Consider the following 22,393-nt stretch of genomic DNA (forward strand, 5'->3'; position numbering starts at 1 on the left):
TAACTGTAATGAAGAAAATAATGGCAGTAAAGTGGCAAATCCCCAGGAGCAGATGGTTTCCATCCCAGGATTTTAAGGAAGTAGGTGAGAACACTGCAGATCCCCGAACAATAATCTTTCAAAAGATTTGGGGGTCCAGGTACATAGATCATTGAAATGTCATGGACAGGTACAGAAAATAATCAAAAAGCTAATGGAATGCTGGCCTTTATATCTAGTGGACTAGAATACAAGTGAGTAGAAGTCATGCTTCAGCTATACAAAGCCCTGTTTAGACCATACCTGGAGTACTGTGAGCAGTTCTGGGCACCATGGCTTAGGAAGGATATATTGACCTTGGAGGGAGTGCAGCGTAGATTTACCAGAGTGAAGCCTGGACTCCAAGGGTTAAATTGCGAGGAGAGATTACACAAACTTAGGTCATACTCCCTGGAATTTAGAAGGTTAAGGGTGATTGAATCAAAGTTTTCAAAATATTAAGGGAAACAGATAGGGTCGATGGAGGGAAACTCTTTCCGCTGGTTGGGCAGTCTAGGACTAGTTGGCATAGTCTAAAAATTGGATCCAAATCTTTCAGGAATGAAATTGGGAAACACTTCTACACACAAAGAGTGGTAGAGGTTTGGAACTCTCTTCAGCAAACAGTAATTAACTAGGTCAATTGTAAATTTTAAATCTGAGATTGATGGATTTTTGTTAACCAAAGGTATTAAGGGATATTGGGTAAAGGCAGGTCTATGGAGTTAGGTCACAGATCAGCCATGATCTCATTGAATGGCAGTACAGGCTTGAGGGGCTAAATGGTCTACTCCTTTTCCTATGTTCCTACCATATAATAAAAAAACAATTTTCATACATCAAACAACAATTTCCCAGCAATTTTTCATTTAATCAGTCATGAATGCCAACAGTACATATTGGAAATTGAATGATCTGCTGCACATAAATCTCTATCCATTAATTTTAATGGATGAAAAATCAAAGGCAGTGGCCTGGAATTTCCTGATCAATGCAAAATACACCCAGATTTTTGATATTTCCATGCAGCATGTGAGGCTCCTCACTGGTAATGAAGCGTCAGAAAATTACCCCGTAATACGTACTGTGCAGTATCAAATTGAACTATATGCACCAGGAACATGTCAAGTTTAATGACTGCCTTGTTCTGTTAGCTAATTGCAGCCAATGTGCGAGAACTGTGCTAAAATAAATGCTCATGGCTATGGAGGGGCAATAATCAGCTTGGGTTCCTACTTTTGACTGTTATCCACTGCTTCCTATGGGACAGTGTGCACATATAGATGTTGAAGGAGCTTAGCACCAGGATGAACTTTGTGCCTCCATGGGCAAATACTGTGGCAATGCTCACTGTCTTGGTTCACAAAAGATAATTTACTATTTAGGTGAGGTAATAGAGGGTAGGTAAGAATTAGTGGAGATCGGAGCACAGAGGAAACAGCAGTACAGTGGGAAAAGGAACACAGTGGAAACAGGTGCACAGAGGAAACAGGGGCACAGAGCAAAGAGGGGCACTGAGGAAACAGGAGTACAGTACAAACAGGGGTACAGAGGAAACAGGAGCACAATGGAAACAGTCGCACAGAGGAAAAGGGAGTACAGAGGAAACAGGGGCACCGTGGAACCAGGAGCACAGTGGAAACTAATAGCACAGTGGAAGCAGAGGCACAGAGGAAACAGGAGCACAGTGGGCGGCACAGTGGCGCAGTGGTTAGCACCACAGTCTCACAGCTCCATGGACCCAGGTTCGATTCTGGGTACTGTGCGGAGTTTGCAAGTTCTCCCTGTGTCTGCGTGGGTTTTCCCCGGGTGCTCCGGTTTCCTCCCACATCCAAAGACTTGCAGGTGATAGGTAAATTCGCTGTTATAAATTGCCCCTAGTGTAGGTAGGTGATAGGGAATATGGGATTACTGTAGGGTTAGTATAAATGGGTGGTGGTTGGTCGGCACAGACTTGATGGGCCGAAGGGCCTGTTTCAGTGCTGTATCTCTGAAAAAAAAACATAGAAATAGAAATAGGTCATTCAGGCCCTCGAGCCTGTTCCACCATTCAGTTAGATAATAGATAATCTGTATCCGAATTCCAATCACTCGCCTTGGTTCCATAACCCTTTGCCTAACAATAGTCAATCAATCTCAGTTGTGAAATTTTCAATTAGCCCAGCCTCAAGAGAGGAAATCAAGTGAATTTTGGAAGATCATGGCTTGAACATCCACAATTTCCTCTCCTACTTCTTTTAATTCCCTGAGGTGGAAACCATTAGGTCTTGAAAATTTATCTATCTTTAGTCTCATGATTTTCTCCATGCCATTTTATTACTTATTTTAAATCTAGCAAGTTGCTCCCCTCAATTTATTTTTATTTTTCCTGCTATCTCTGGTACTTTATCCTCATTTTGTACTGTGAAGTCAAATACAAAGTAAGTATTTAGTAAATCTTTGTCATTTCCTGATTTTCAGTTACAATGCCACCTGCATCTGTCTTTAAGGGGCCCACATTACTCTTTACCACTCTTACGACCAGGTGAGAAAGAGATCTCGGATTCCCTTTCAGCCTTCACCTGGTCTTACTGTAACGGGGTTTTATTTTCAAACACATTGTGTTTTTAGCTCCCCCTTGGTGAATCCTTGTTCACCGCTTTCCAATTATAAGGTAAAGAAACAGGCATAAACAAGCTTTCTTAGGTTTAAAGAAGAAAGGTGAAATGTTATTAAACTTAAACTCTAATTCGGTCAACGCCTACATATACACGACGCCCCCACACGAGCATGCATATGCGATACACACGTGCAGATAGGGACAGAAACAGTAGAAGAAAAATAAAGTGGAAAGGTTTGAGGCAATATCTGAAGAGTTGTTGTTACGGTTCTTTGAGCTCACTGTAGAGTCTTTGATTGTAGGTAGCTCTTGCTTTTCGTTGGGGCCCAGTATTCTTCTTAAACCTCGTTCACTGTAGGAGACTTTTCTGTCTTGGGGTTCATGTGTCTTCAGTGGGTTTTTGGAGTTCCATGAGAAAGGGATGGGAGTAGACAGGAGAGGCTGTGCTGAGCCAGCCAGGAGAGGTCTTTACGATTCAGGAGCAAACAGCTTTCTCCCGGCTCTGAGCTCAAAACTGTACAATTCAGAATAAAAACCCAGACTGCCAAGCAGGTTAGTCATGTGACTAACTGGTTTGACCAGGTCTGTTTGTAGATTGTATTGGAGCAGGGGATAGCTCCTTTGTTCCAACACTGTCTGTTAATATGCAAAAAATGTCTTTCCAGCCAAGGGCCTGGCAACCCCTTGTCACAGGCCTTCTCTTCTTCCCAGCAACAATTTGAAATTTAATGTCCATGTGGCCAAAAAAATGTACCTCTTTCTTGGAAGGTGGGGGCCTGCATGACACCATCCTCTTTCTCTTAATATACTCGTAAAACCCTTTAGTGTTGTTCTTGCTATCCATCAAAAGATTTTTCACATATTCCCTTTTTGCAGCTCTTACTGCTTCCTTTATATCTCTTTGCTGTTCTCCCTGAGTCCGCAGGATCTCTAAGGTTTTTTGCATTGATATAAACCCTTTTAGTTTTATACAATTGCTTAGTTCTCTTATTGCGTAAGATTGTTTCATTCGCAATTAGAGTTCTTGCCCTTTCATAAATACATGGTGTTTTGGTCACAGTTACCTGCAAATTCACTTACCATTGGATAATTGAATAAGTCAGGCTCATTACTCATTGCTAAATCACATATAGCTTGTTCTTTTGTTGGTTCAAGAACATATTTTTCCAGAGAACTGTCAAAAATACACACAAGAAATCTAGTACCTTTGTAACTCAGCTGTTCTGCTTCTACCAGTCTATGTGAAAATTAAAGTCTCCCATTATAATAATAATTTTTTTTTTGCAACAAACCTCTGTGTTTATGCATCCTTCTACTTTATCACTTGTGTTAGGAGGTCCATAGACAACCCACTCCAAAGTCTTACATCTTCTTCAATTCCTTAATTCTGCCCAAGGAGTTTCTATGGCTTGCTCATCCTTACTGACATCCCCTCTTTCTAATGCTGTAGTAGTGTTCTTTGCCAATATTGCGACTCGTCCACCCTTTCTAATTTTCCAAATCCTTTCTAAAGTTCTTATAAGCTGGCATATTTATCTAACAGTCAAGCCCAACTTGTGGTCAGGTCTCAGTGATGGCCACTACATCATACCCTTAAAACTGAATTTGCACTTACAACTTACTTGTTTTATTACTTGTACTACGTGCATTATTGTGTAGAATTCTTATTTGGGAAACAAACACTACCCTGCTCTTTTGCCTCTATACTGTTGTTCTCACACATTTTAACTTAACATACTCCTTGTTTCTCATTACTTTTCTTAAGATGAAACCTGTGAAGGCAATTCCCCCTAAGGCCCAGCACTTTCAGGAAGGGAGGAGGGAACAGTGGAGAGGAATGTAAAAATAAATTATGACTTACTGAAACAGAGTTGATAGTTTAGCATGTGCTGGAATAGTTCACAAAGGGGTTGATCATCTTTTGTAACACCATTGCATGTGCATTCCACCTGAAGAAGTGTGCCACGGGTACTGATGTATGCTTCCATACACTCCTCATTGGCTGTGCAGGTCCATTCATCCCAGCTGAGTCCTGAAAGGCAGTCTTTATCATATTCTTGGTGGCATATTCTTGTCATATGGCCCCAACACGTTGCTTGAAATAATTCATATCTTGACCTAAAGACATAAATGTTAAATTGCTTTAATGTTATAACATTGTGATAAAAATTTAATTTCTTTTATGTTCCTGCTCTGTTTTCACTTTTCTTGTCTTGATCCCCTAAAAGTCCTGGACCCTTTTAATCAATGTAACTCTTTGGTAAATAGCAAGCAGAAGAAAATGATATGACCTTCCTCAGAACATCTTGTGCCAACTCTTTTGTGCATCGAAGAATAGAATTGAATGTAGCGTTCAAGACACAGACACAACCGAGCACTATATAGCTTCAATATGACAACTTTGAACTTGTATTCTGATTTAGGAACAGAGGAACATTAAGAACAGGAGGAGGCCATTCAGCCTGTCAAGCCTGTTCACCATTCAATGAGAGAAAGGGTGATTTGCACCTCAACTGTACTTTACCCACATTTGCTCCATATCCTCGATAACCTTACTGAATAAATATCTAACAATCTCAGTCTTGAAAATTTCATTTGACCCCACAATCCACAGTCTTTTGGGAGAGAGAGTCCCAGATTTCCAATACCCTTTTTGAGATGAAGTGCTTCCTGATTTCACTCCTAAATGGCCCAGCTCAAATGTTAAGGCTATGCCTCTTGTTCTGGACACTCCCATCAAAGAAAACAATTTCTGGGACCTCGAAGTTTGATACACAGCTCCTGAACAATGGCCGCCAACATGACAGACAGGAAGTGCATGCACATTACAAGCTGAAAGTGCACTGCCCACATATTGATGGAGGTCACTCTGTTGGCATCAGAACCAACTATCAGCTGATATTTGAGTCAGTCTCCTTCGCTCCTTGGAGGAGCAGTTTGTGATTTTGATCTGCCCCAGTGCTTGACTGGCCACATCATGGGTGGTCTAGTAAGGCTATCATCGGGGCTGAAGGAGGTGGGGATTCAGCAAGGAGAACAGCAGATGGCAGGAGCAGCTACCACAAGAGGGAGGAGGAGGGCACAGCACAGGAAGCCATACACACAACAAGTATTCAGGGAGCACTTCACTGACATGAACTTCACTGAGGAGGAATGTAAGAGGAGCCTGTACTTTAGGAGCTAGTCACTGAGCTATGTCACAACTTGTTCCTCCAACAGGACATGGACGACACTGTCTGTGGCTGTCAAGGTCACCACACTCCTCAACTTTCTGTCAAAGGCTCCATTCGGGTTGCAGCAGGTGGCATCAGCAACCTCTCAGAGTGCACAATCAATGGCCCTATAAAGAGTGAGGAGTCACCAAAACTCTCTTAACCAGGAGGAACACCTGCATCTTCCTACAGACGAGTGAAGCAAGATGAGCACACTAGGCTACACTAGTTTGAATGAGCAAGGCATAGAGGGATATGGAATTAATGCAGGCAGGTGGGATTAGGTATAGATCGGCATTATGGTCGGCATGGACGCGGTGGGCTGAAGGGCTTGTTTCTATGCTGTACGACTCTATGACATGGCAGGTGTCTCCAGTGTATAAGGTGGCATATACTGCACACTCATTGCCTTGCCTACTCCACATCACCAGCCCGGCATCTTTATCAATGAAAAGGGATTACAATCCCTCAATGTGCATCTGGTTTGTGACCCTAGGCTGTGTATCATGCAGATATGTGCCCAGTGTCTTGCCAGCAATTGTACTCTTCCATCCTGTGCCTTCCTCTGTGCCTCCTTTATTCCAAACAGGCTGCCAAACTACAAGGGCTATACTCTCCGGACATGGCTCGTAACTCCTCTGAGGAACCCACACCCTGCTGAAGAGTTGGTCTACAAGGATCCCACTAGTAGCATCATCAAGCAGTCAGCCAGCATGCTCAAGGAACCACTGCCTGGATAGTTCAGGAGGAGCTTTGCAGTACAATAGGTAGACAGAATTCTCCTCATCTGTTGCACGCTCCATAATTTCGGCATCATAAGAGGCCAGCATTTACCACCAGCTGGACAATAACAAGTGCAGGAGCAGGTGCAGGAGCTGGAGGGGAGAGGAAGAGGAGCAGAACGAGAGGAAGGAGCAGAAAGAGGGGAAGCAGCAGAAAAAGGAGGAGGAGGTGGATAAGTATCGAATACTGGTGCCTCTACCTGCCGGAACACTTGGAGACAAGCTTATGGAGAATTGCTCCACCTAAATCATTCCTCCCTCTCCCCAATACACCAATAGTCCCACAATTAATATCACCACCCTCCTTACAACCATGATCTGTTTGCCTTAATTCAATCCAGCCTTATGGGTCTTGCCCTCATTTCACTACAAATATAAACACCAACAATAGATCCAGAAGAGAAGACAAATTGATCAATCAAATATTGTCATCGTGTAGGTCATCATTAACAAACAAAAATCACAATCACCTTTGTGTAAGCCCTCAGCTTGCTTCTCTATCCTCCTGCTTCTACAATGTATTTCCCCAGTGCCTACAGTTTGGGAGCTGGAGGATTGCTGAGCTTCCATTGAAGACACTTTAGATGGCCGTGGTGGGTGACCTTGAGCAGTTCTGGATCAAGGGTCTGGCTGCAGACTGCAGCATCACAGTGTGGGATGGGGTAGTCTGGACCTGTCTGCATGGCACTAACTAGGGCCCCGATAGAGGACAGCAGGTTCCGCTCCCATGCAGCTAAGGCCACTCTCCTTGGACACAACATCGGTGCTCCTCCACCACTCGACAAAAACAGAGTACCGGAGTCTGTCACATCCAGCAAGGCCCTGCCAAAAGTAGCTCCCAAAGCCAAGATGGCAGATGTATGAGATTCCATACAGTGTGCACTTGGTGGATCCCACTGTTGTGTTAATGCAGCTGATCATTTGGTCCATCTTACACAGAATGCTCTTCATGCTCTGCACAAAGCCTTGAGACAAGTTGGAGCTGGATTCCTATATGCTCCACGGCGTTGTGTGCAGGTTCTCAGGCAAACTTCCCACTGCACCTAACATTTTTCGATGTATATCCATAAGCTTTCTTCAGTAGCCTGGGCCCTCAAAGTCAGAACCAGAGTCCTTTGCAACAGTACTAATATGTGACTTCATCCTCTAGTGTCCTATAGCCCGCCCCTGATTCCTGCACAAATGTGCCCACTGAGTCACCACATGAAGCTCCCTCTTCTAGTCTAGCCTCTAAAGTCTGCATGGTGTCAATATCTGATATGGTGCTTGCAAGGATCAAACACAGTGACATACATCTTCAGGAATATTGAATTCCTCTTCCTCCACTGACTGAAGGGCATCAACATTTTCAGCAGCTGAAGTGAAAGAAAGGGACAAGTGTTTGCATGAGGAAGAGCAAAGAGAGAGAAGTGGGTGTTGAAAGGATCTGCAGCTTGTCGATCAGACTGTGTGAAATAAGGAAAAATTCAGAAGAGACAAAGAGGATCAGATATAAAGAAACCCTGCACAGTGTCTCCTCCAACTTCGCCAGGAGCCACGAACATCACTCTGCCCCTTCCCATGATGGCCAAGCTGCTGTCTTCAAGGGGGGAAAGGTTGTGCAGACAGGCACTTCCTCCCCTCGTGGCAGCCTGTTGCCTGGTGTTGTTTGTGACCTTATTCTATAAGAAAAGAGTGAAATGTGTTAGTGAGAGTCTTGTGAGGAGTTTGGAGAATGTGGCTGTCATGATGGAACAACTGACAGTGTGTTTGTTTGTGAAATGTGAGTTGTGGGCAGTGAGGGGTGTAATATTAGTGATTGTGTGAGCATGAGAAGGAGGTTTAGTGAAGTGCGCTGCAGTGATTGCAGGACAGTGCAGGGTAATGGGGGAGAGCAGTGTTGTAAGTATTGTAATTAATGAGGCTGTAAGTGGTACAAAGTGAGCAAAAAATATGAGAACAGTTTTCTTATCTTAACAACTCTAGGTAGATCATTGAAGTCTTTCTGGCAATGCAACCATGTTCTTGTTGTATTGCTCCTGGCATTGACATCCTCAGCTATCACTTTACACTGTGTCTAAGTAGATGCCTGGAGAGTTACCTGCGCCATGGGAGAAAAGTGATCCTCTTCTCCACTATCTGCATCAAGGCCTCCCAACCGTATGGGAGAACATTTGTACCCACTTACTCCCTGTTTCAGCCACTTGTTCAGCAAGTTGTTCCACAGTCTTTGCAGTCAGAATGATCCTCCCCTCCAAGATGTACTAGCTGCCTTTAAGTAGCGTCCATGATTTCCGTTATCAGTCCCCTCCCTCACTATAGGTACACAGCCCTATAAAGAGTGAGGAGTCACCAAAACTCTCTTAACCAGGAGGAACACCTACATCTTCCTACAGAGGTACACAGCTAATAAATAGTGTGGGCTAATTCTAATGAGCAAGTAGTATGGATATTGTGTGCTTTCTGAATTGATAGGAACTGGCATGGACCATTCGAGCACTGCTTCCTACACACCTGTTTTCAGGTGCAATCTGATGTTGTGGCCTACATCTTCACCCACAGTATTGTTACCTAAAATACTGATATTAAGGTTCTAACAATGCTCTACAGCCAAGCCTCAAAGGAGAAGTCACATACATGTTCCGTACATGACAACCATGAGCTTGGCTCTGGAATCTGCAAAACAGTGATTTTTGAAGCATTGTACATGTAAGGAAGTGGTAAGCCAGGATGCTTTATGGAGCAAACTTGGGCAGCCCAAAATGAGCTGTTTTCAAATTGTATGAATGGGGGCTGAATAAGGTGGTGTCAATGTGGACCATTGGCATTTATGCACTTTCTGGCATAATAGTGCAGTTTCCACTGTGTTCCTTTGTTAGACTGCCTTTAAAAAAAGAGCTGTCGACCCTGATCAGTGTTATTCCCAAATAAAACCAGATAGATTGTAGCTTTTGTTATAAAGCTGCTTTACAGAGCTGTCGCAAAAATGAATTTGGTTTCAATATAGCACTGGGAACTGGAAGGGGAATAATAGCCTTGCAATTAATTGGGATATCTGGATCACGAGATTTAACTTGTCTGTATAGTGCCTAACACCAATTTCACTTTGCCAGTATCTCAGCCAGAACCTCAGTAGAGCATATCCTACTACACAATGATATTGCTCCATTTCCTACATCAGCCAACCTATGGCTTCTCTGAATGAGGCAAACAATTAGTGTCAAATTATAGGAACAGGATTAGGCCATTCAACCCCTCGGGCATGCTCCGCCATTCAATTAGATTGTGGCTGATTTGCAACTCAACTCCATTTATCCACTTTAGCTCCATAATCCTTTGATATGTGCCCCCATATATATATCTCAGTCAGAGGTAGTTTTGGGCTTTGGGTCTATGCCCAATCAGTGTTGATTTGAAACAGACTGACATTATTCAGGAAGGATCTATGCAGATACTTGACATTTTACGTAATGGACTAACCTGCATATATCTTCACTGAAGCATTTTTCTCTCAGATGTAGACATGTTGGCTTTGTGTCCATGCGATTGGCGCAGGAATTGTTGTGAAGGGTTTCCTTTGCTTGTAGACAAAGCTCATCCGATGGATGGCAGCCACAGAACACTAACATCTGAGCAAGATCTGGTGAGATATTTGTGTAAAAGGATCGAATTGCACTGTGACAATTGTTGATGTTGCAATGTTTACGAGCATGAGGACAAGCCTTCTTCTGTGGAGTTAGGTGCCTGTTGCACACATTTTGATCCTTAATGCATTGCTCAGTTACTTTCAAGCAGGACATGGACTGCTTCTGCTCTGAATGCAAAGAGAATAATGTCAGAAAGCTGGCATGGTATGATAAAGGCTGTCCATTGCTTAAGGCGATAAAGCGACATTTGCAACTCTGGAACATCACCCAAAACTCTATGTTGTAGGAATATAGAAGCAGGACTGCACAAACAAATTTCATCCCCATAGAAAGCGGCGGAGGCCATTCAGTCACTCAAGCCTAGTCTACCATTTAGTTAGATCATGGCTGATCAATATCTTAACTTTATTTGCCCACCTTGGATCTGCAATCCTTAATACCCTTGCCCATCAACAGCCTTTGGTTTCCATTGACCAGAAACTTAATTGGACCAGCCATATAAATACTGTGGCTATAAAGTGGGTTCGAGGCTGGGAATTCTGTAGTGAGTAATTCACCTCCTGACTCCCCAAAGCCTGTCCACCATCTACAAGGCACAAGTCAAGAGTTTGGTAGAATAATCGCCACTTCCCTGGATGGGTGCAGCTCCAACAACGCTCAGGAAACTCGACGCCATCCAGGACAAAGCAGCCTGCTTGATTGTCACCTCATCCACCAACATTCACTCCCTCCACCACCAACGCGCAGCTACAAGACGCACTGCAGCAACACACCAAGGCTCCTTCAATAGCACCTTTCAAACCCATGACTTTTGCCACCTAAAAAACAAGGGCAGCCAAAGCATGGGAACACCACCACTCGCAAGTTCCCCTCCAAGCCACACACCATCCTGACTTGGAACTATATCACTATTCCTTCATTGTTGCTGGGTCAAAATCCTGGATTCCCTCCCTAACAGCACTGCGGGAGTACCTATACCATATAACTGCAGCAGGTCCAGAAGGTGGCTCACCACAATCTTCTTAAAGGCAATTAGGGATGGGCAAAAAATATTGGCCTTGCCTGCAATGCTGGTATTCCATGAACAAATATAAAAAATCTATCAGGACTTCTGAGCTCAAAAATAGTGTGCCTTGCATATCAAATTGGTGGTGGGGGTGGGGTCCAGGGGGGGTGGTGGCGGTGGCATGACCTAGCAACAGATTCCTCCCATTTTATGTTACTAACCAGAGCTTTGCCATTGAGGGTGATACTGAAATATTATACTATTAAGTCTGGAAGAAACTGAATAATATTAGTCTACACTAGCTGCTTCTCATCGAGTCATAGAGTTATACACCACAGACATAGGCCCTTCAGCCCATCGTATCTGCCCTGACCATCAAGCACCTATCTATTCTAATCCCATTTTCCAAGCACCTGGCCCGTAGCCTTGTATGCTGTGGCATTTCAAATGCACATCTAAATACTTCTTAAATGTTGTGAGGGTTCCTGCCTCTACCACCCCTTCAGGTAGTGTGTTCCAGATTCCAACCACCCCTCTAATCCTTCTGCCCCTGACCTTAAATCTATGCCCCCTGGTTATTGATACCTCCGCTAAGGGAAAAAGTTTTTTCCTATCTATCCTATCAATACTCCTTCTAAAAACATTAATGCTATTGTGCAGCTTGTGGCATGTTCAGAATTAAGAAAGCTGATTTATTGAAAATCACATTGATACAAGGGGCTGGATCTTTTTAGCCCTATGGTGGTGGTAGACTTGGAGATGGGGACTGGGAAAATAGTGGGAAGCCATATCGGGACGGCTCCGTGATGTATTCCAGCTGCCGAGGAGCTTTCCCAGGGGCGGATGAGGGACAGGATTGGCTGCCCACTTTATGATGGTAGGCAGCCATTTAAGATGGTTAAGGCCCCAATTAGCGGTGCTTTTGCAGCCTCGGCAGCACTTTGTCACTGGCGGAGTGGTCGCACCCACCGTGCGTGGAGGTCGCCAGCTCAATGGAAGCAGCCTCGCTGCAGCAGGGCAGGTGGCCATGGGAGCCAGAGGCTTTATGCCCCAACGACGGGGCCACGGGAAGGCAAGCCTGCACCTGTGGCCCAAACAATTCCTCCGGAGGGGTTTCCCCTCCACCTCAAGGATTCTACCAACTTTGGCCCTTATCGCTTTTGATTTTCATGACCTCCTCCAAGGGTGCCTCCATGTTGAGGCACCATCACAATCCTCAACCTGCCTCAGCAGCATCACCTCTCCAGGTGGGGCTGCCAAGGCTCCAGAGCTGCTGGCCCTCTGATTGGCTGGCAGCATTGTGGGTCTGTCCACCGTGGCGAACGCAGAAGTGGTAAATTAGGAGGTCGCCTCCTAGAAGATTGAGCCAGCAAGAGGGGGCTCAGGACCCCTATTTGGTCCCAACATCGGGGTCCCAAAGGCTGCTGTAAAATCCAGCCCATACTTTCCTCTCGCAGCCGATATTGAGATCCTTTCACGCACTTTTACATTTCACTCCGTTTCCCCTTTTCTTCACTGCTACCTTATGCTAACATACAACCAATGTAGAATGGATTTCAACTGCATTGCCAATAAATTGTATTTAGGAATATAGGAACAGGTGTAGACCATTTAGCCCCTCGAGCCTGTTCCAGCATTCAATGAGATCATGGCTGATCTGAGACCTAATTCCATATGCTTGTCTTTTCCCCATATCCCTTAATCCCTTGGGTCAAAAAATCTATCAATCTCAGTTTTAAAACTAACAATTGATCTAGCATGATTTGTCATTTGTGGAAGAGTGTTGTAAATTTCTACCACCTTTTTGTGTAGAAGTGGTTTCTAATTTCATTCCTGAAAGTTCTGGCTTTAATTTTTAGACTGTGTCCTCTTGTCCTAGATGCCACAATCAGCAGAAATAATTTCAGTCTACTCTATTTGTTCCCCTTAAGATCTTGGAAACTTCAATCAAATCACCTTTTAACCTTCCAAATTCCATGGAATACAATACTAGTTTGTGAAACCTCTCCTCATAACTTAACCCGTGAAGTCCAGGTATCATTTTAGTAAATCTCTGCTGCACTCCCTCCAAGGACAAGACATACTTTGTAAGGTGTGGTGCCCAGAACTGCTCACAGTACTCCAGGTATGGTCTAACCAGGGCTTTGTATAGCTGAAGCATGACTTCTACCCACATCTATTCTAGTGCTCTAGATATAAAGGCCAGCATTCCATTAGCTTTTCAATTGTTTTCTGTACCTGTCCATGACATTTTAATGATCTATGCATCTGGACCCCCAAGTCTCTTTGGACCTCCACTGTTTTCAGCTTTTCACCATTTAGAAAGTACCCTATTTTATCATTTTATGTCCAGAGTGGATGATCTCACATATGTCTACATTGAAATGTATTTGCCACGGTTTTGCCCAATCATTTAATCTGTCAATATTTCTGTAATTTTACATTTCCATCTAAACTACTTAGAAATGTCACCTATCTCTGTGTTATTAGCAAATTTTGATATGTGACTTTATATCCCATCGTGTAAGTTGATAATAAATACAGTGAATATTTGAGACAACAACACAGATCCTTGCAGGATATCACTAGTCACATCCTGCCAATTAAAGTACCTGATATTATCCCTACTTTCTGTCTCCTGCCAATTTCCTAACCAGCTCAATAATTTGCCTTCAATTCCCTGAACTACAACTTTAGCTAACAGTCTTTTATGAGGGACTTTATCAAAAGTCCATATAAATAATAGCAATGGACTTTCCTCTGCCCACTACTTTCGTCACCTTTTTAAGCCCTGTTATCATTCTGGTGAATCTGCACTGCACCGACTGCAAGGTCAATATATCCTTCCTGAGCTGCCGTGCCCAAAACTGAATGTAGCATCCCAGGTGGGGTCTAACCAAGCTCTATACAACTGAAGTGGAACTCACCTTTGAATTCCAACCCACTTGAGAGAAATGCTGACATTTCAACAGCCTCTTGGATTACTTTTTGTGCCTCTGCTCTAACTTTTAGTGATTTCAGTACCTGGACACCAAAATTCCTTTGCACCTTCCCATTTCCTAAATTCTCACCATTGAGAAAATATTCTAATGTGGCTTTCTCAATCTGCCCACATTGAACTTCAACTGTCACAACTTTGCCCAATCATTTAATCTGTCTATGTCCCTTTGTAACTTCCTACTCCCATCTACACAGTGTACTGTTCATCCTAACTTAGTGTCATCTTCAAACTTGGATATCCAACTCTCCATTCATTCACCAATGTCATGGTAAAAAGCTAAGACCCCAGTACAGATCCCTGAGAACAGCACTTGGCACATCCCACCAATCAGAGTACATTCCCTTTACAAAAGCAAAATACTGTGGATGCTGGGGATCTGAAATAAAAACAGATAATGCAGGAAATACTCTGCAGATCTGGCAGCACCTGTGGAGAGAGAAAAACAGAGTTAATGATACAGGTCAGTGACCTTTCATTAGAACTGAAAAATATTAAGAGATATTACAGGTATTAAGCAATTACAGAGGCAGGGAAAGGGGGAATGGGAGGAAAGAACAAAAGGGAGGGTCTGTGATAGGGGGGAAGGCAGGAGTGAATAAGTGATGATTGGAAGGATTTTAAAATTCAGCCAATGATGACCAAGCAATTGATAAAGAAAGAGAAAATAGGATATGGGACCTCGCAGACATGGGTCATAGTGCTATGATAGCTCTCTATGCTGGAAGGTGAGTTTTGGGGTTATCAGCCCCAAGGGCTCGGAGGCGATCAGGTGAAACACTGCTGAATCAGTGTGGCCCTTGTAGCCATGCCAGCCTGCAGTTCACCCTGAGGTCTGGTATGGCATTGCCGGGCATCCTCCGCTGCCTGGGTGCTGGCCACCTCTTCAGCGAGCCCTTCCTCCTTTTCTTCCTCCTTCTCCTAGTCCTCCTCCAAGGTGGGGTGGCATTCCAGCTCCTCCTCTTTATTCATCTCCAGGCTTCTTTCCAGTGTCATGTTGTGCAGAGCGCAGCAGATGATCACAATACGGGAGACTCTGGCTGGCTTGTACTGGAGGGTGCCACCCGACTGGTCAAGGCAACAGAAGTGTATCTTCAAGATGGCAATGGTCTGTTTAACGCAGGCCCATGTTAGGAGATGGCTCTAGTTGTAGTGCCTCTCTCTATCCATGTCTGCGTAGCAGATGGGCGTCAGGAACCATCTCTTTAGGGATTGCCCTTATCTTCCAGCAGCCACCCACAGAGTCTAGATGCGGGCCTGAAGAGGTGCAGCACCTGGGACTCTCAGAGGATAGAGGAGTGATGACTGCTGCCTGGGAACCGGGTGCAGACCTGCTAGATTCACTTCACTTCTGATGAAGTGTCACTGACCTGAAACATTAACTCTGCTTCTCTCTTCACGGATGCCCCCTGTCTGCTGAGTATTTCCAGCATTTCTTGTTTTTATTATTGCAAGATTCACTTCCTGTGAACAGACCAACTGAACATTCAATGAATTTCTATTCAGGGATTTGACTGGCTGATCTGTCATTGCCTTGATAGCTACATGAGTGCCCAATCGATGACCCTCTGGATCTGAGGGAATCCATTGATGGCGGCAAAGCCCAAATTTCTCTGTGCCTGTGCAGGCCCATCTGTGTCAAAATGGAGTCTTCCCACCCTCTTGAAAAGGGCATCCATTACCTGCCTGGTGGCTTTGTCATGCAGGCCCCCACCTGCCAAGCATGAGGCATATTAATTTTGCCACATGGACATTACATTTCAAATTGTTGTTGAAATGAAGAAAGGACTTGTTTTTAAAAAATTGCCAGATATTGGCTGGAAAGACATTTGCATATTAACAGACAGTGCTTGGAAAGGACAAAGGACCATTCCCTGACACATTCAACCCACAATGGACTTTTGATCACCAGACATTGAAGATGGGGCAGCTCGCATTCCAGGTTGACTGCAAAGATGGCCGAATACACAAATGGACATGGTCAAACCAGCAAGTCACATGACTAACCTGCTGGGCAACTTGAGTTTTTTGAATTTGTACAAACAGTTTAGGCAGAAAGCAGAATGCTCCTGGACTGAGAAGATTGCTCCTGGATTGAGAAGATCTCTCCTGGATTGAGAAGATCTCTCCTGGCTGGCTCACCATAGCCTCTCCTGTCTGCCTGTTCCCATCTCTTTCTCACAGAACTGCAAATTCACTGAAGCCACATGGATCCCGAGAGAGAAAAGTCTCCTACAGCAAACAAGCTTTAAGAGAATACTGGGCCCCAATGAAAAGTAAGATCTACCTACAATAAAGGACTCTACAGTGAGCTCGAAGATCCGTAACACAAAAAACCTCCTCAGATATTGCCTTAAACTTTTCCACTTTATTCCTTCTGTTTTCTTTCTGTCTCTATTTGCATGTGTGTATCGTGTATGCATGCTAACATGGGTGCGCCATGTATCCTTAGGTATTAACCAAATAAGAGTTCAAGTTTAATAAATTTCAAACTTTTCTTTAAACCTGAGAAAGCCTGTTTGTGCTGGTTTCTTTACCTTATAATTGGAAAGCGGTGAACAAGGATTCACCAAGGGGGAGCGAAAAACACGGTGTAGTTAAATTTAAACCCTGTTACGGTAAGACCAGGTGAAGGCTGAGAGGGAACCCCTAGACCTCTTTCTCACCTGGTCGTAACAGCATGATGAGGTGCCGACTGCGAGATGCCACCTAGGTCCACAGCTGATCCCTGGAATGACCTGGTTGCATAGATATTCAGAGCAATGCAGATCTTGACAGCTGCAGGCAAGAGACTGCCATGGGGACCGTGAGGCCTCAGGTCATTGTGGATCAGAGCACACAGGACGGAGACCATTTGCCTGGATAGGCGCAGCCTCTTATGGGACTGGCGCTCTGTCATTTGCAGGTTGCTGACTCTTGGGCGGTAGGCCCGATGTCTTGGGCAGTGCCTTCTTGCCCTTGCAGCCCCCCGTTGTGTTCTTCTGGCCTCCTGCTGTCCAGGAGGTTGCATCTGCCACAGCTCATCCAAGCTGCTCTGTCCAATGTCAGAATAGCCTGTTCCCATCTGAACTCCCTCAGCTGGGCTTTGTACATTCACCAGGCCTTCCACTGCCAACCCCAGCTGCCCCAGTGATGCCAGTAGGCTCACACCACTCTCCGGGTTCCTATCACTCACCACTGACAAATGCAAGTCTTGCAGCTCCAGCAATGGCCACTTTGTGGTACGTTTGGAACAGCAGAGCTTTATTTTGGGCCTCTGCACTATTTTAATCAGCCCTTCCCATAGCCCTCATGGCCCTCTGCATTGTTCACATCCTCTAAACCCTGCCGTGTTCCAGACATGGCATTTTCCCCGTACCCTTCCTTTGAAATCACAAAGTGCTGCTGACAAGCCTTTTTATGAGCTCCACAATGAGCTCAACAGGCAATTAATAGGAGACAGGCGTGTTTGCCATTCCCTCCTTGCCGGCCCTTTAAAAATAGCTTTGTGTCCCAGAGGGGGTGGGGGCCAGTACTGACCTCCGAGAATGTAATCTGCAAATTGCATGTGCACCTACATCCGCTACAAACAGCCTTTAAAAGTCCAGTCCCTGCTGTCTGGAAAATTGGGAGCAGAGGTTATGATCTGAAAATGTTGAACTCAGTGTTGAGTCTGGATGGCTATACCGTGCCTAATCGAATGATAAGGTGCTGTTCCTTGAGCTTCCATTGAGCTCCAATGTTCCAATGGAGCATTGTAGGAGGTCAAGGAAAGAGAGGTTGGAGTGGGAATGGGCGAAGAATTAAAACGACATACGATTGGAAGCTCAGCGTCACATTGTGGACTGAATGGAGATGTTCTGCAAAGCAGTCACCCAATCTGTGTTTGGTCTCCCCAATGTAGAGGAGACCATATCATAAGCTGGGAATACAGTATATTAAATTGAAAAAAGTACAAGTAAATCCCTTTATTCCGACTGAATGTCTCCCATCCAATTACCAAGCCATGTCCCAAGGATAACTACAATTCCATTTTCTCTCATTTAAGCTCATAGATTCTTGTGTAGGACTTCATGAATGTCCACAGTGACAGATTCATAGGCACTCCCTTATCCAGCACACTAGTGACCTCCTCAAAATGGGGTGGAAGGTTATCGGGGATAGGTGGAAATGTGGAGTAATCAGTTCAGCCATGAACTTATTGAATGGCGGAACAGGCTTGAAGGGCCGAGTGGCCTACTCCTGCTCCGAATTCGTATGATCATATGTAAGATTCAACTAGATTACGAAACATGGCCTACACTGTACAAATCCATACTGATTCTCTACAGTCAACTGATACTTGTCAGTCACTCTGTCCTTGATGATCATTTCCAGTAACTTCCCTACAACTGATATGAAACTGACAGCTTGACCTGACAGAAGTACATCATCATTGCTGTTATGTTCCTGGACTAATGATTGAGACACCTGTAGTAATAATCCAAAGAATATATGTTCAAATCCCACCATGCCCTATTGAGAATTTGACTTCAGTTTTCTTTTAACATATGGAAATTAAAAGCTAATACCATTAAAAGTGGCCATGAAGAAGTTGAATTATCATTAAAAACCGAACTAGTTCACTAATGTCCTTTAGGGAATGAAACTTGCTGCCAGTATCAGGTTTGGCCTATGTGACTCCAGTCCCACACCAATGTGGTTGATTCTTAACTGCCCTCTGAGCTGTCCTAGCAAGCTACTCAGTTGTATCAAATAACACCATGGTTCAGAAGAAGGCCTGTTGCCACCTTTTCAAGGATGGATAATAAATGCTGGACTTGCCAATACTGCCCACATCATGAGAATGAAAGTAAAAAATTAACACCAGTTCTTTCCTTTTTCTTTTCTCCCTCCCTTGTATCTTAAATAATGGAGTGACATTTGCAGTTTTCCAATCTAAACGCACAATTCCCGAACCTAGAGAACTTTGGAAAATTATGACTCATGCATTTTCAATTTCCCCACTGTTTTTGTTAATACCCTCGGGTAGAAACCATCAGGTCCTGGAGATATGTCTGTCTTAAGTCCCATTATTTTCTCTGTTACCACTGTTTTACTTATATTAAATTCTGTAAGTTCCTCCCTTTGACTTATTTTGTAGGTTCCCTTGTACCACTGGTATTTTGTTTTCTTTGCCTGTGAAAATGGATACAAAATCGTGTTTGACAAATTTATTAGACCTTTTTGAGGATTTTTTTAAAAATTCATTCATGGGATGTGGGCATCACTGGCCAGACCAGCATTTATTGCGCATCCCTAATTACCCTTGAGAAGGTTGTGGTGAGCTGCCTACTTGAACTGCTGCAGTCCATGTGAGGTAGGTACACCCACAGTGCTGTTAGGAAGGGAGTTCCAGGATTTTGACCTAGTGACAGTGAAGGAACGGCGATATAGTTCCAAGTCAGGATGGTGTGTGACTTGGAGGGGAACTTGCAGGTGGTGATGTTCCCATGCATTTGCTGCTCTTGGCCTTCGAGGTGGTAGAGGTCACGGGTTTGGAAGGGACTGTCTAAGGAGCCTTGGTGCGTTGCTGTAGTGCATCTTGTAGATGGTACACACTGCTGCCACTGTGCGTCGATGGTGGAGGGAGTGAATGTTTGTAGATGGGGTGCCAATCAAGCGGGCAGCTTTGTCCTGGATGGCGTCGAGCTTTTTGAGTGTTGTTGGAGCTGCACCCATCCAGGCAAGTGGAGAGTATTCCATCACACTCCTGATTTGTGTCTGGTAGATGGTGGACAGGCTTTGGGGAGTCAGGAGGTGAGTTACTCGCCGCAGGATTCCTAGCCTCTGACCCGCTCTTGTAGTCACGATTTTTATATGGCTGCTCCAGTTCAGTTTCTGGTCAATGGTAGCCCCAAGGATGTTGATGCCATTGAATGTCAAGAGGAGATGGTTAGATTCTCTTTTGTTGGAGATGGTCATTGCCTGGAACTTGTGTGGCACAAATGTTACTTGCCACTTATCAGCCCAAGCTTGGATATTGTCCAGGTCTTGCTGCATTTCTACACGGACTGCTTTAGTATTTGAGGAGTCACGAATGGTGCTGAACATTGTGCAATCATCAGTGAACATCCCATTTTTGACCTTATGATTGAAGGAAGGTCATTGATGAAGCAGCTGAATATGGTTGGGCCTAGGACACTACCCTGAGGTACTCCTGCAGTGATGTCCTGGAGCTCAGAAGATTGACCTCCAATAACGACAGCCATCTTCCTTTGCAATAGATATAACTCCAACCAGCAGAGAGTTTTCCCTCGATTCTCATTGACTCCAGTTTTACGAGGGCTCCTTGATGCCATTCTCGGTCAAATGCTGCCTTGATGTCAAGGGCAGTCACTCCCACCTCACCTCTTGAGTTCAGCTCTTTTGTCCATGCTTGAACCAAGGCTGTAATGAGGTCAGGTGCTGAGTGGCCCTGTCGGAACCCAAACTGGGTATCACTGAGCAGGTTATTGCTAAGCAAGTGCTGCTTGATGGCACTGTTGATGACACCTTCCATCACTTTACTGATGATTGAGAGTCGACTGATGGAGCAGTAATTGGCCAGGTTCGACTTGTACTGCTTTTTGTGTACAGGACGTATCTGGGCAATTTTCCACATTGCCGGGTAGATGCCAGTGTTGTAGCTGTACTGGAACAGCTTGGCTAGGGGCGCGGCAAGTTCTGGAGCTCAGGTCTTCAGTACTATTGCCGGAATATTGTCAGGACCCATAGCCTTTGCAGTATCCAGTGCCTTCAGTCATTTCTTGATATCACGCAGAGTGAATCGAATTGGCTGAAGTCTGGCATCTTTAATGCTGGGGATTTCTTAATGCTGAGGAGGCCGAGAGGGATCATCAACTTGGCACTTCTGGCTGAAGATTGTTGCAAATGCTTCTGCCTTATCTTTCGCACTGATGTAAAGGAAAGTAGGATAGAAAAGGGGAGCTGATTGATGTAATATACTTGGATTTCCAAACAGCATTCAATAAGGTGCCACACAAAAGGTTAATGTGCAAAATAAAGACTCACGGATTTGGCGGAAATATATTAGCATGAATGGAGGATTGGTTAACAGACAGGAAGGAGGGAGCAGGGTTAAACGGAACATTTTCAAGCTGGCAGTCAGTGACTAGTGGAGTGCTACAAGGATTAGTGCTGGGGCCTCAGCTATTTACAATCTATATTAATGATTTAGATGAAGAGACTGACAGTAATCTATATCAACAGGTTAAGTGACTGAGCAACATGACAGCAGGTGGAATATATTGTGGGTAAGTGTGAGGTTATTCACTTCGGTAATAAGTGTAGAAAAGCAGAATCATTTTTAAAAGGTGTGAAACTTTTAAATGTTGATGTTCATCGGGTCTTGGGTGTGCTCATACAAGGAACACAATGAGTTGGCAGGCAAGTGCAGCAAGCAATTAGGAAGGCAAATGTCATATTGGCCTTAATTGCAAGGGGACTGGAATGTAAGAACCAGCAAGTCTTGCTACAATTATATAGGGAATTGGTGAGGCCACACCTAGGATACTGTGCGCTGTTTTATGCTACATATCTAAGGAAGGATATACTTGCATTAGAGGCAGAACAGCGAAGATTCACTAGATTGGTTCCTGTGATGAGGGGGTTGTCCTATGATGGGAAGCTGAGTAAATTGGGCCTATGCTCTCTGGAGTTTAGAAGAATGAGAGGCGATCTCACTGAAACATACAAGATTCTGAAGGGGCTTGAGAGGTGGTTTCCCCTGGCTGAGAAATGTAGAACAAGGGGCCACAGTCTCAGGATAAGAGGTCAATTATTCAGGACTGAGATGAGGACAGATTTCTTCACTCAGAGGGTTGTGAACCCCTGGGATTTTCTACCTCAGAGGGTTGTGGATGCTCCATTATTGAATATATTCAAGGCTGGGATAGATAGATATTTGATCTCTTGGGGAATCAAGGAATATGGAGAGCGGATGGGAAAGTGTAGTTGAGGCAGATGATCAGCCATGATCGTAGAGGAGCAGGTTCAAGGGGTTGTATGGTCTACTCCCCCTCCTATTTCTTATGTTCTCACGTTCTTGCAAAGTATTCACTTAACAAGCCTGTGATTTTTATTTCTTATACATAATGGTATCACCTTTACCTGTCTTTAATGGGCCCACATT

General features: G+C 44.3%; 1 protein-coding gene across 1 annotated transcript in view; it reads right to left on the reverse strand.

Annotated features, from left to right (window-relative positions):
- Positions 1-22,393, reverse strand: part of gfral (GDNF family receptor alpha like) — a 72,618-nt gene that overhangs the window by 31,300 nt on the left and 18,925 nt on the right. Inside the window, exons 6-7 of the mRNA XM_068028444.1 lie at positions 10,071-10,404; positions 4,479-4,735 (exon numbers count right to left, since the gene is read on the reverse strand). Of these exons, the coding sequence (XP_067884545.1) occupies positions 4,479-4,735; positions 10,071-10,404 (591 nt within the window). The remainder of the gene's footprint in view (positions 1-4,478; positions 4,736-10,070; positions 10,405-22,393) is intronic.

This window comes from Heterodontus francisci, chromosome 3 (assembly GCF_036365525.1).
Source record: "Heterodontus francisci isolate sHetFra1 chromosome 3, sHetFra1.hap1, whole genome shotgun sequence".
NCBI classification, from domain to species: domain Eukaryota; kingdom Metazoa; phylum Chordata; class Chondrichthyes; order Heterodontiformes; family Heterodontidae; genus Heterodontus; species Heterodontus francisci.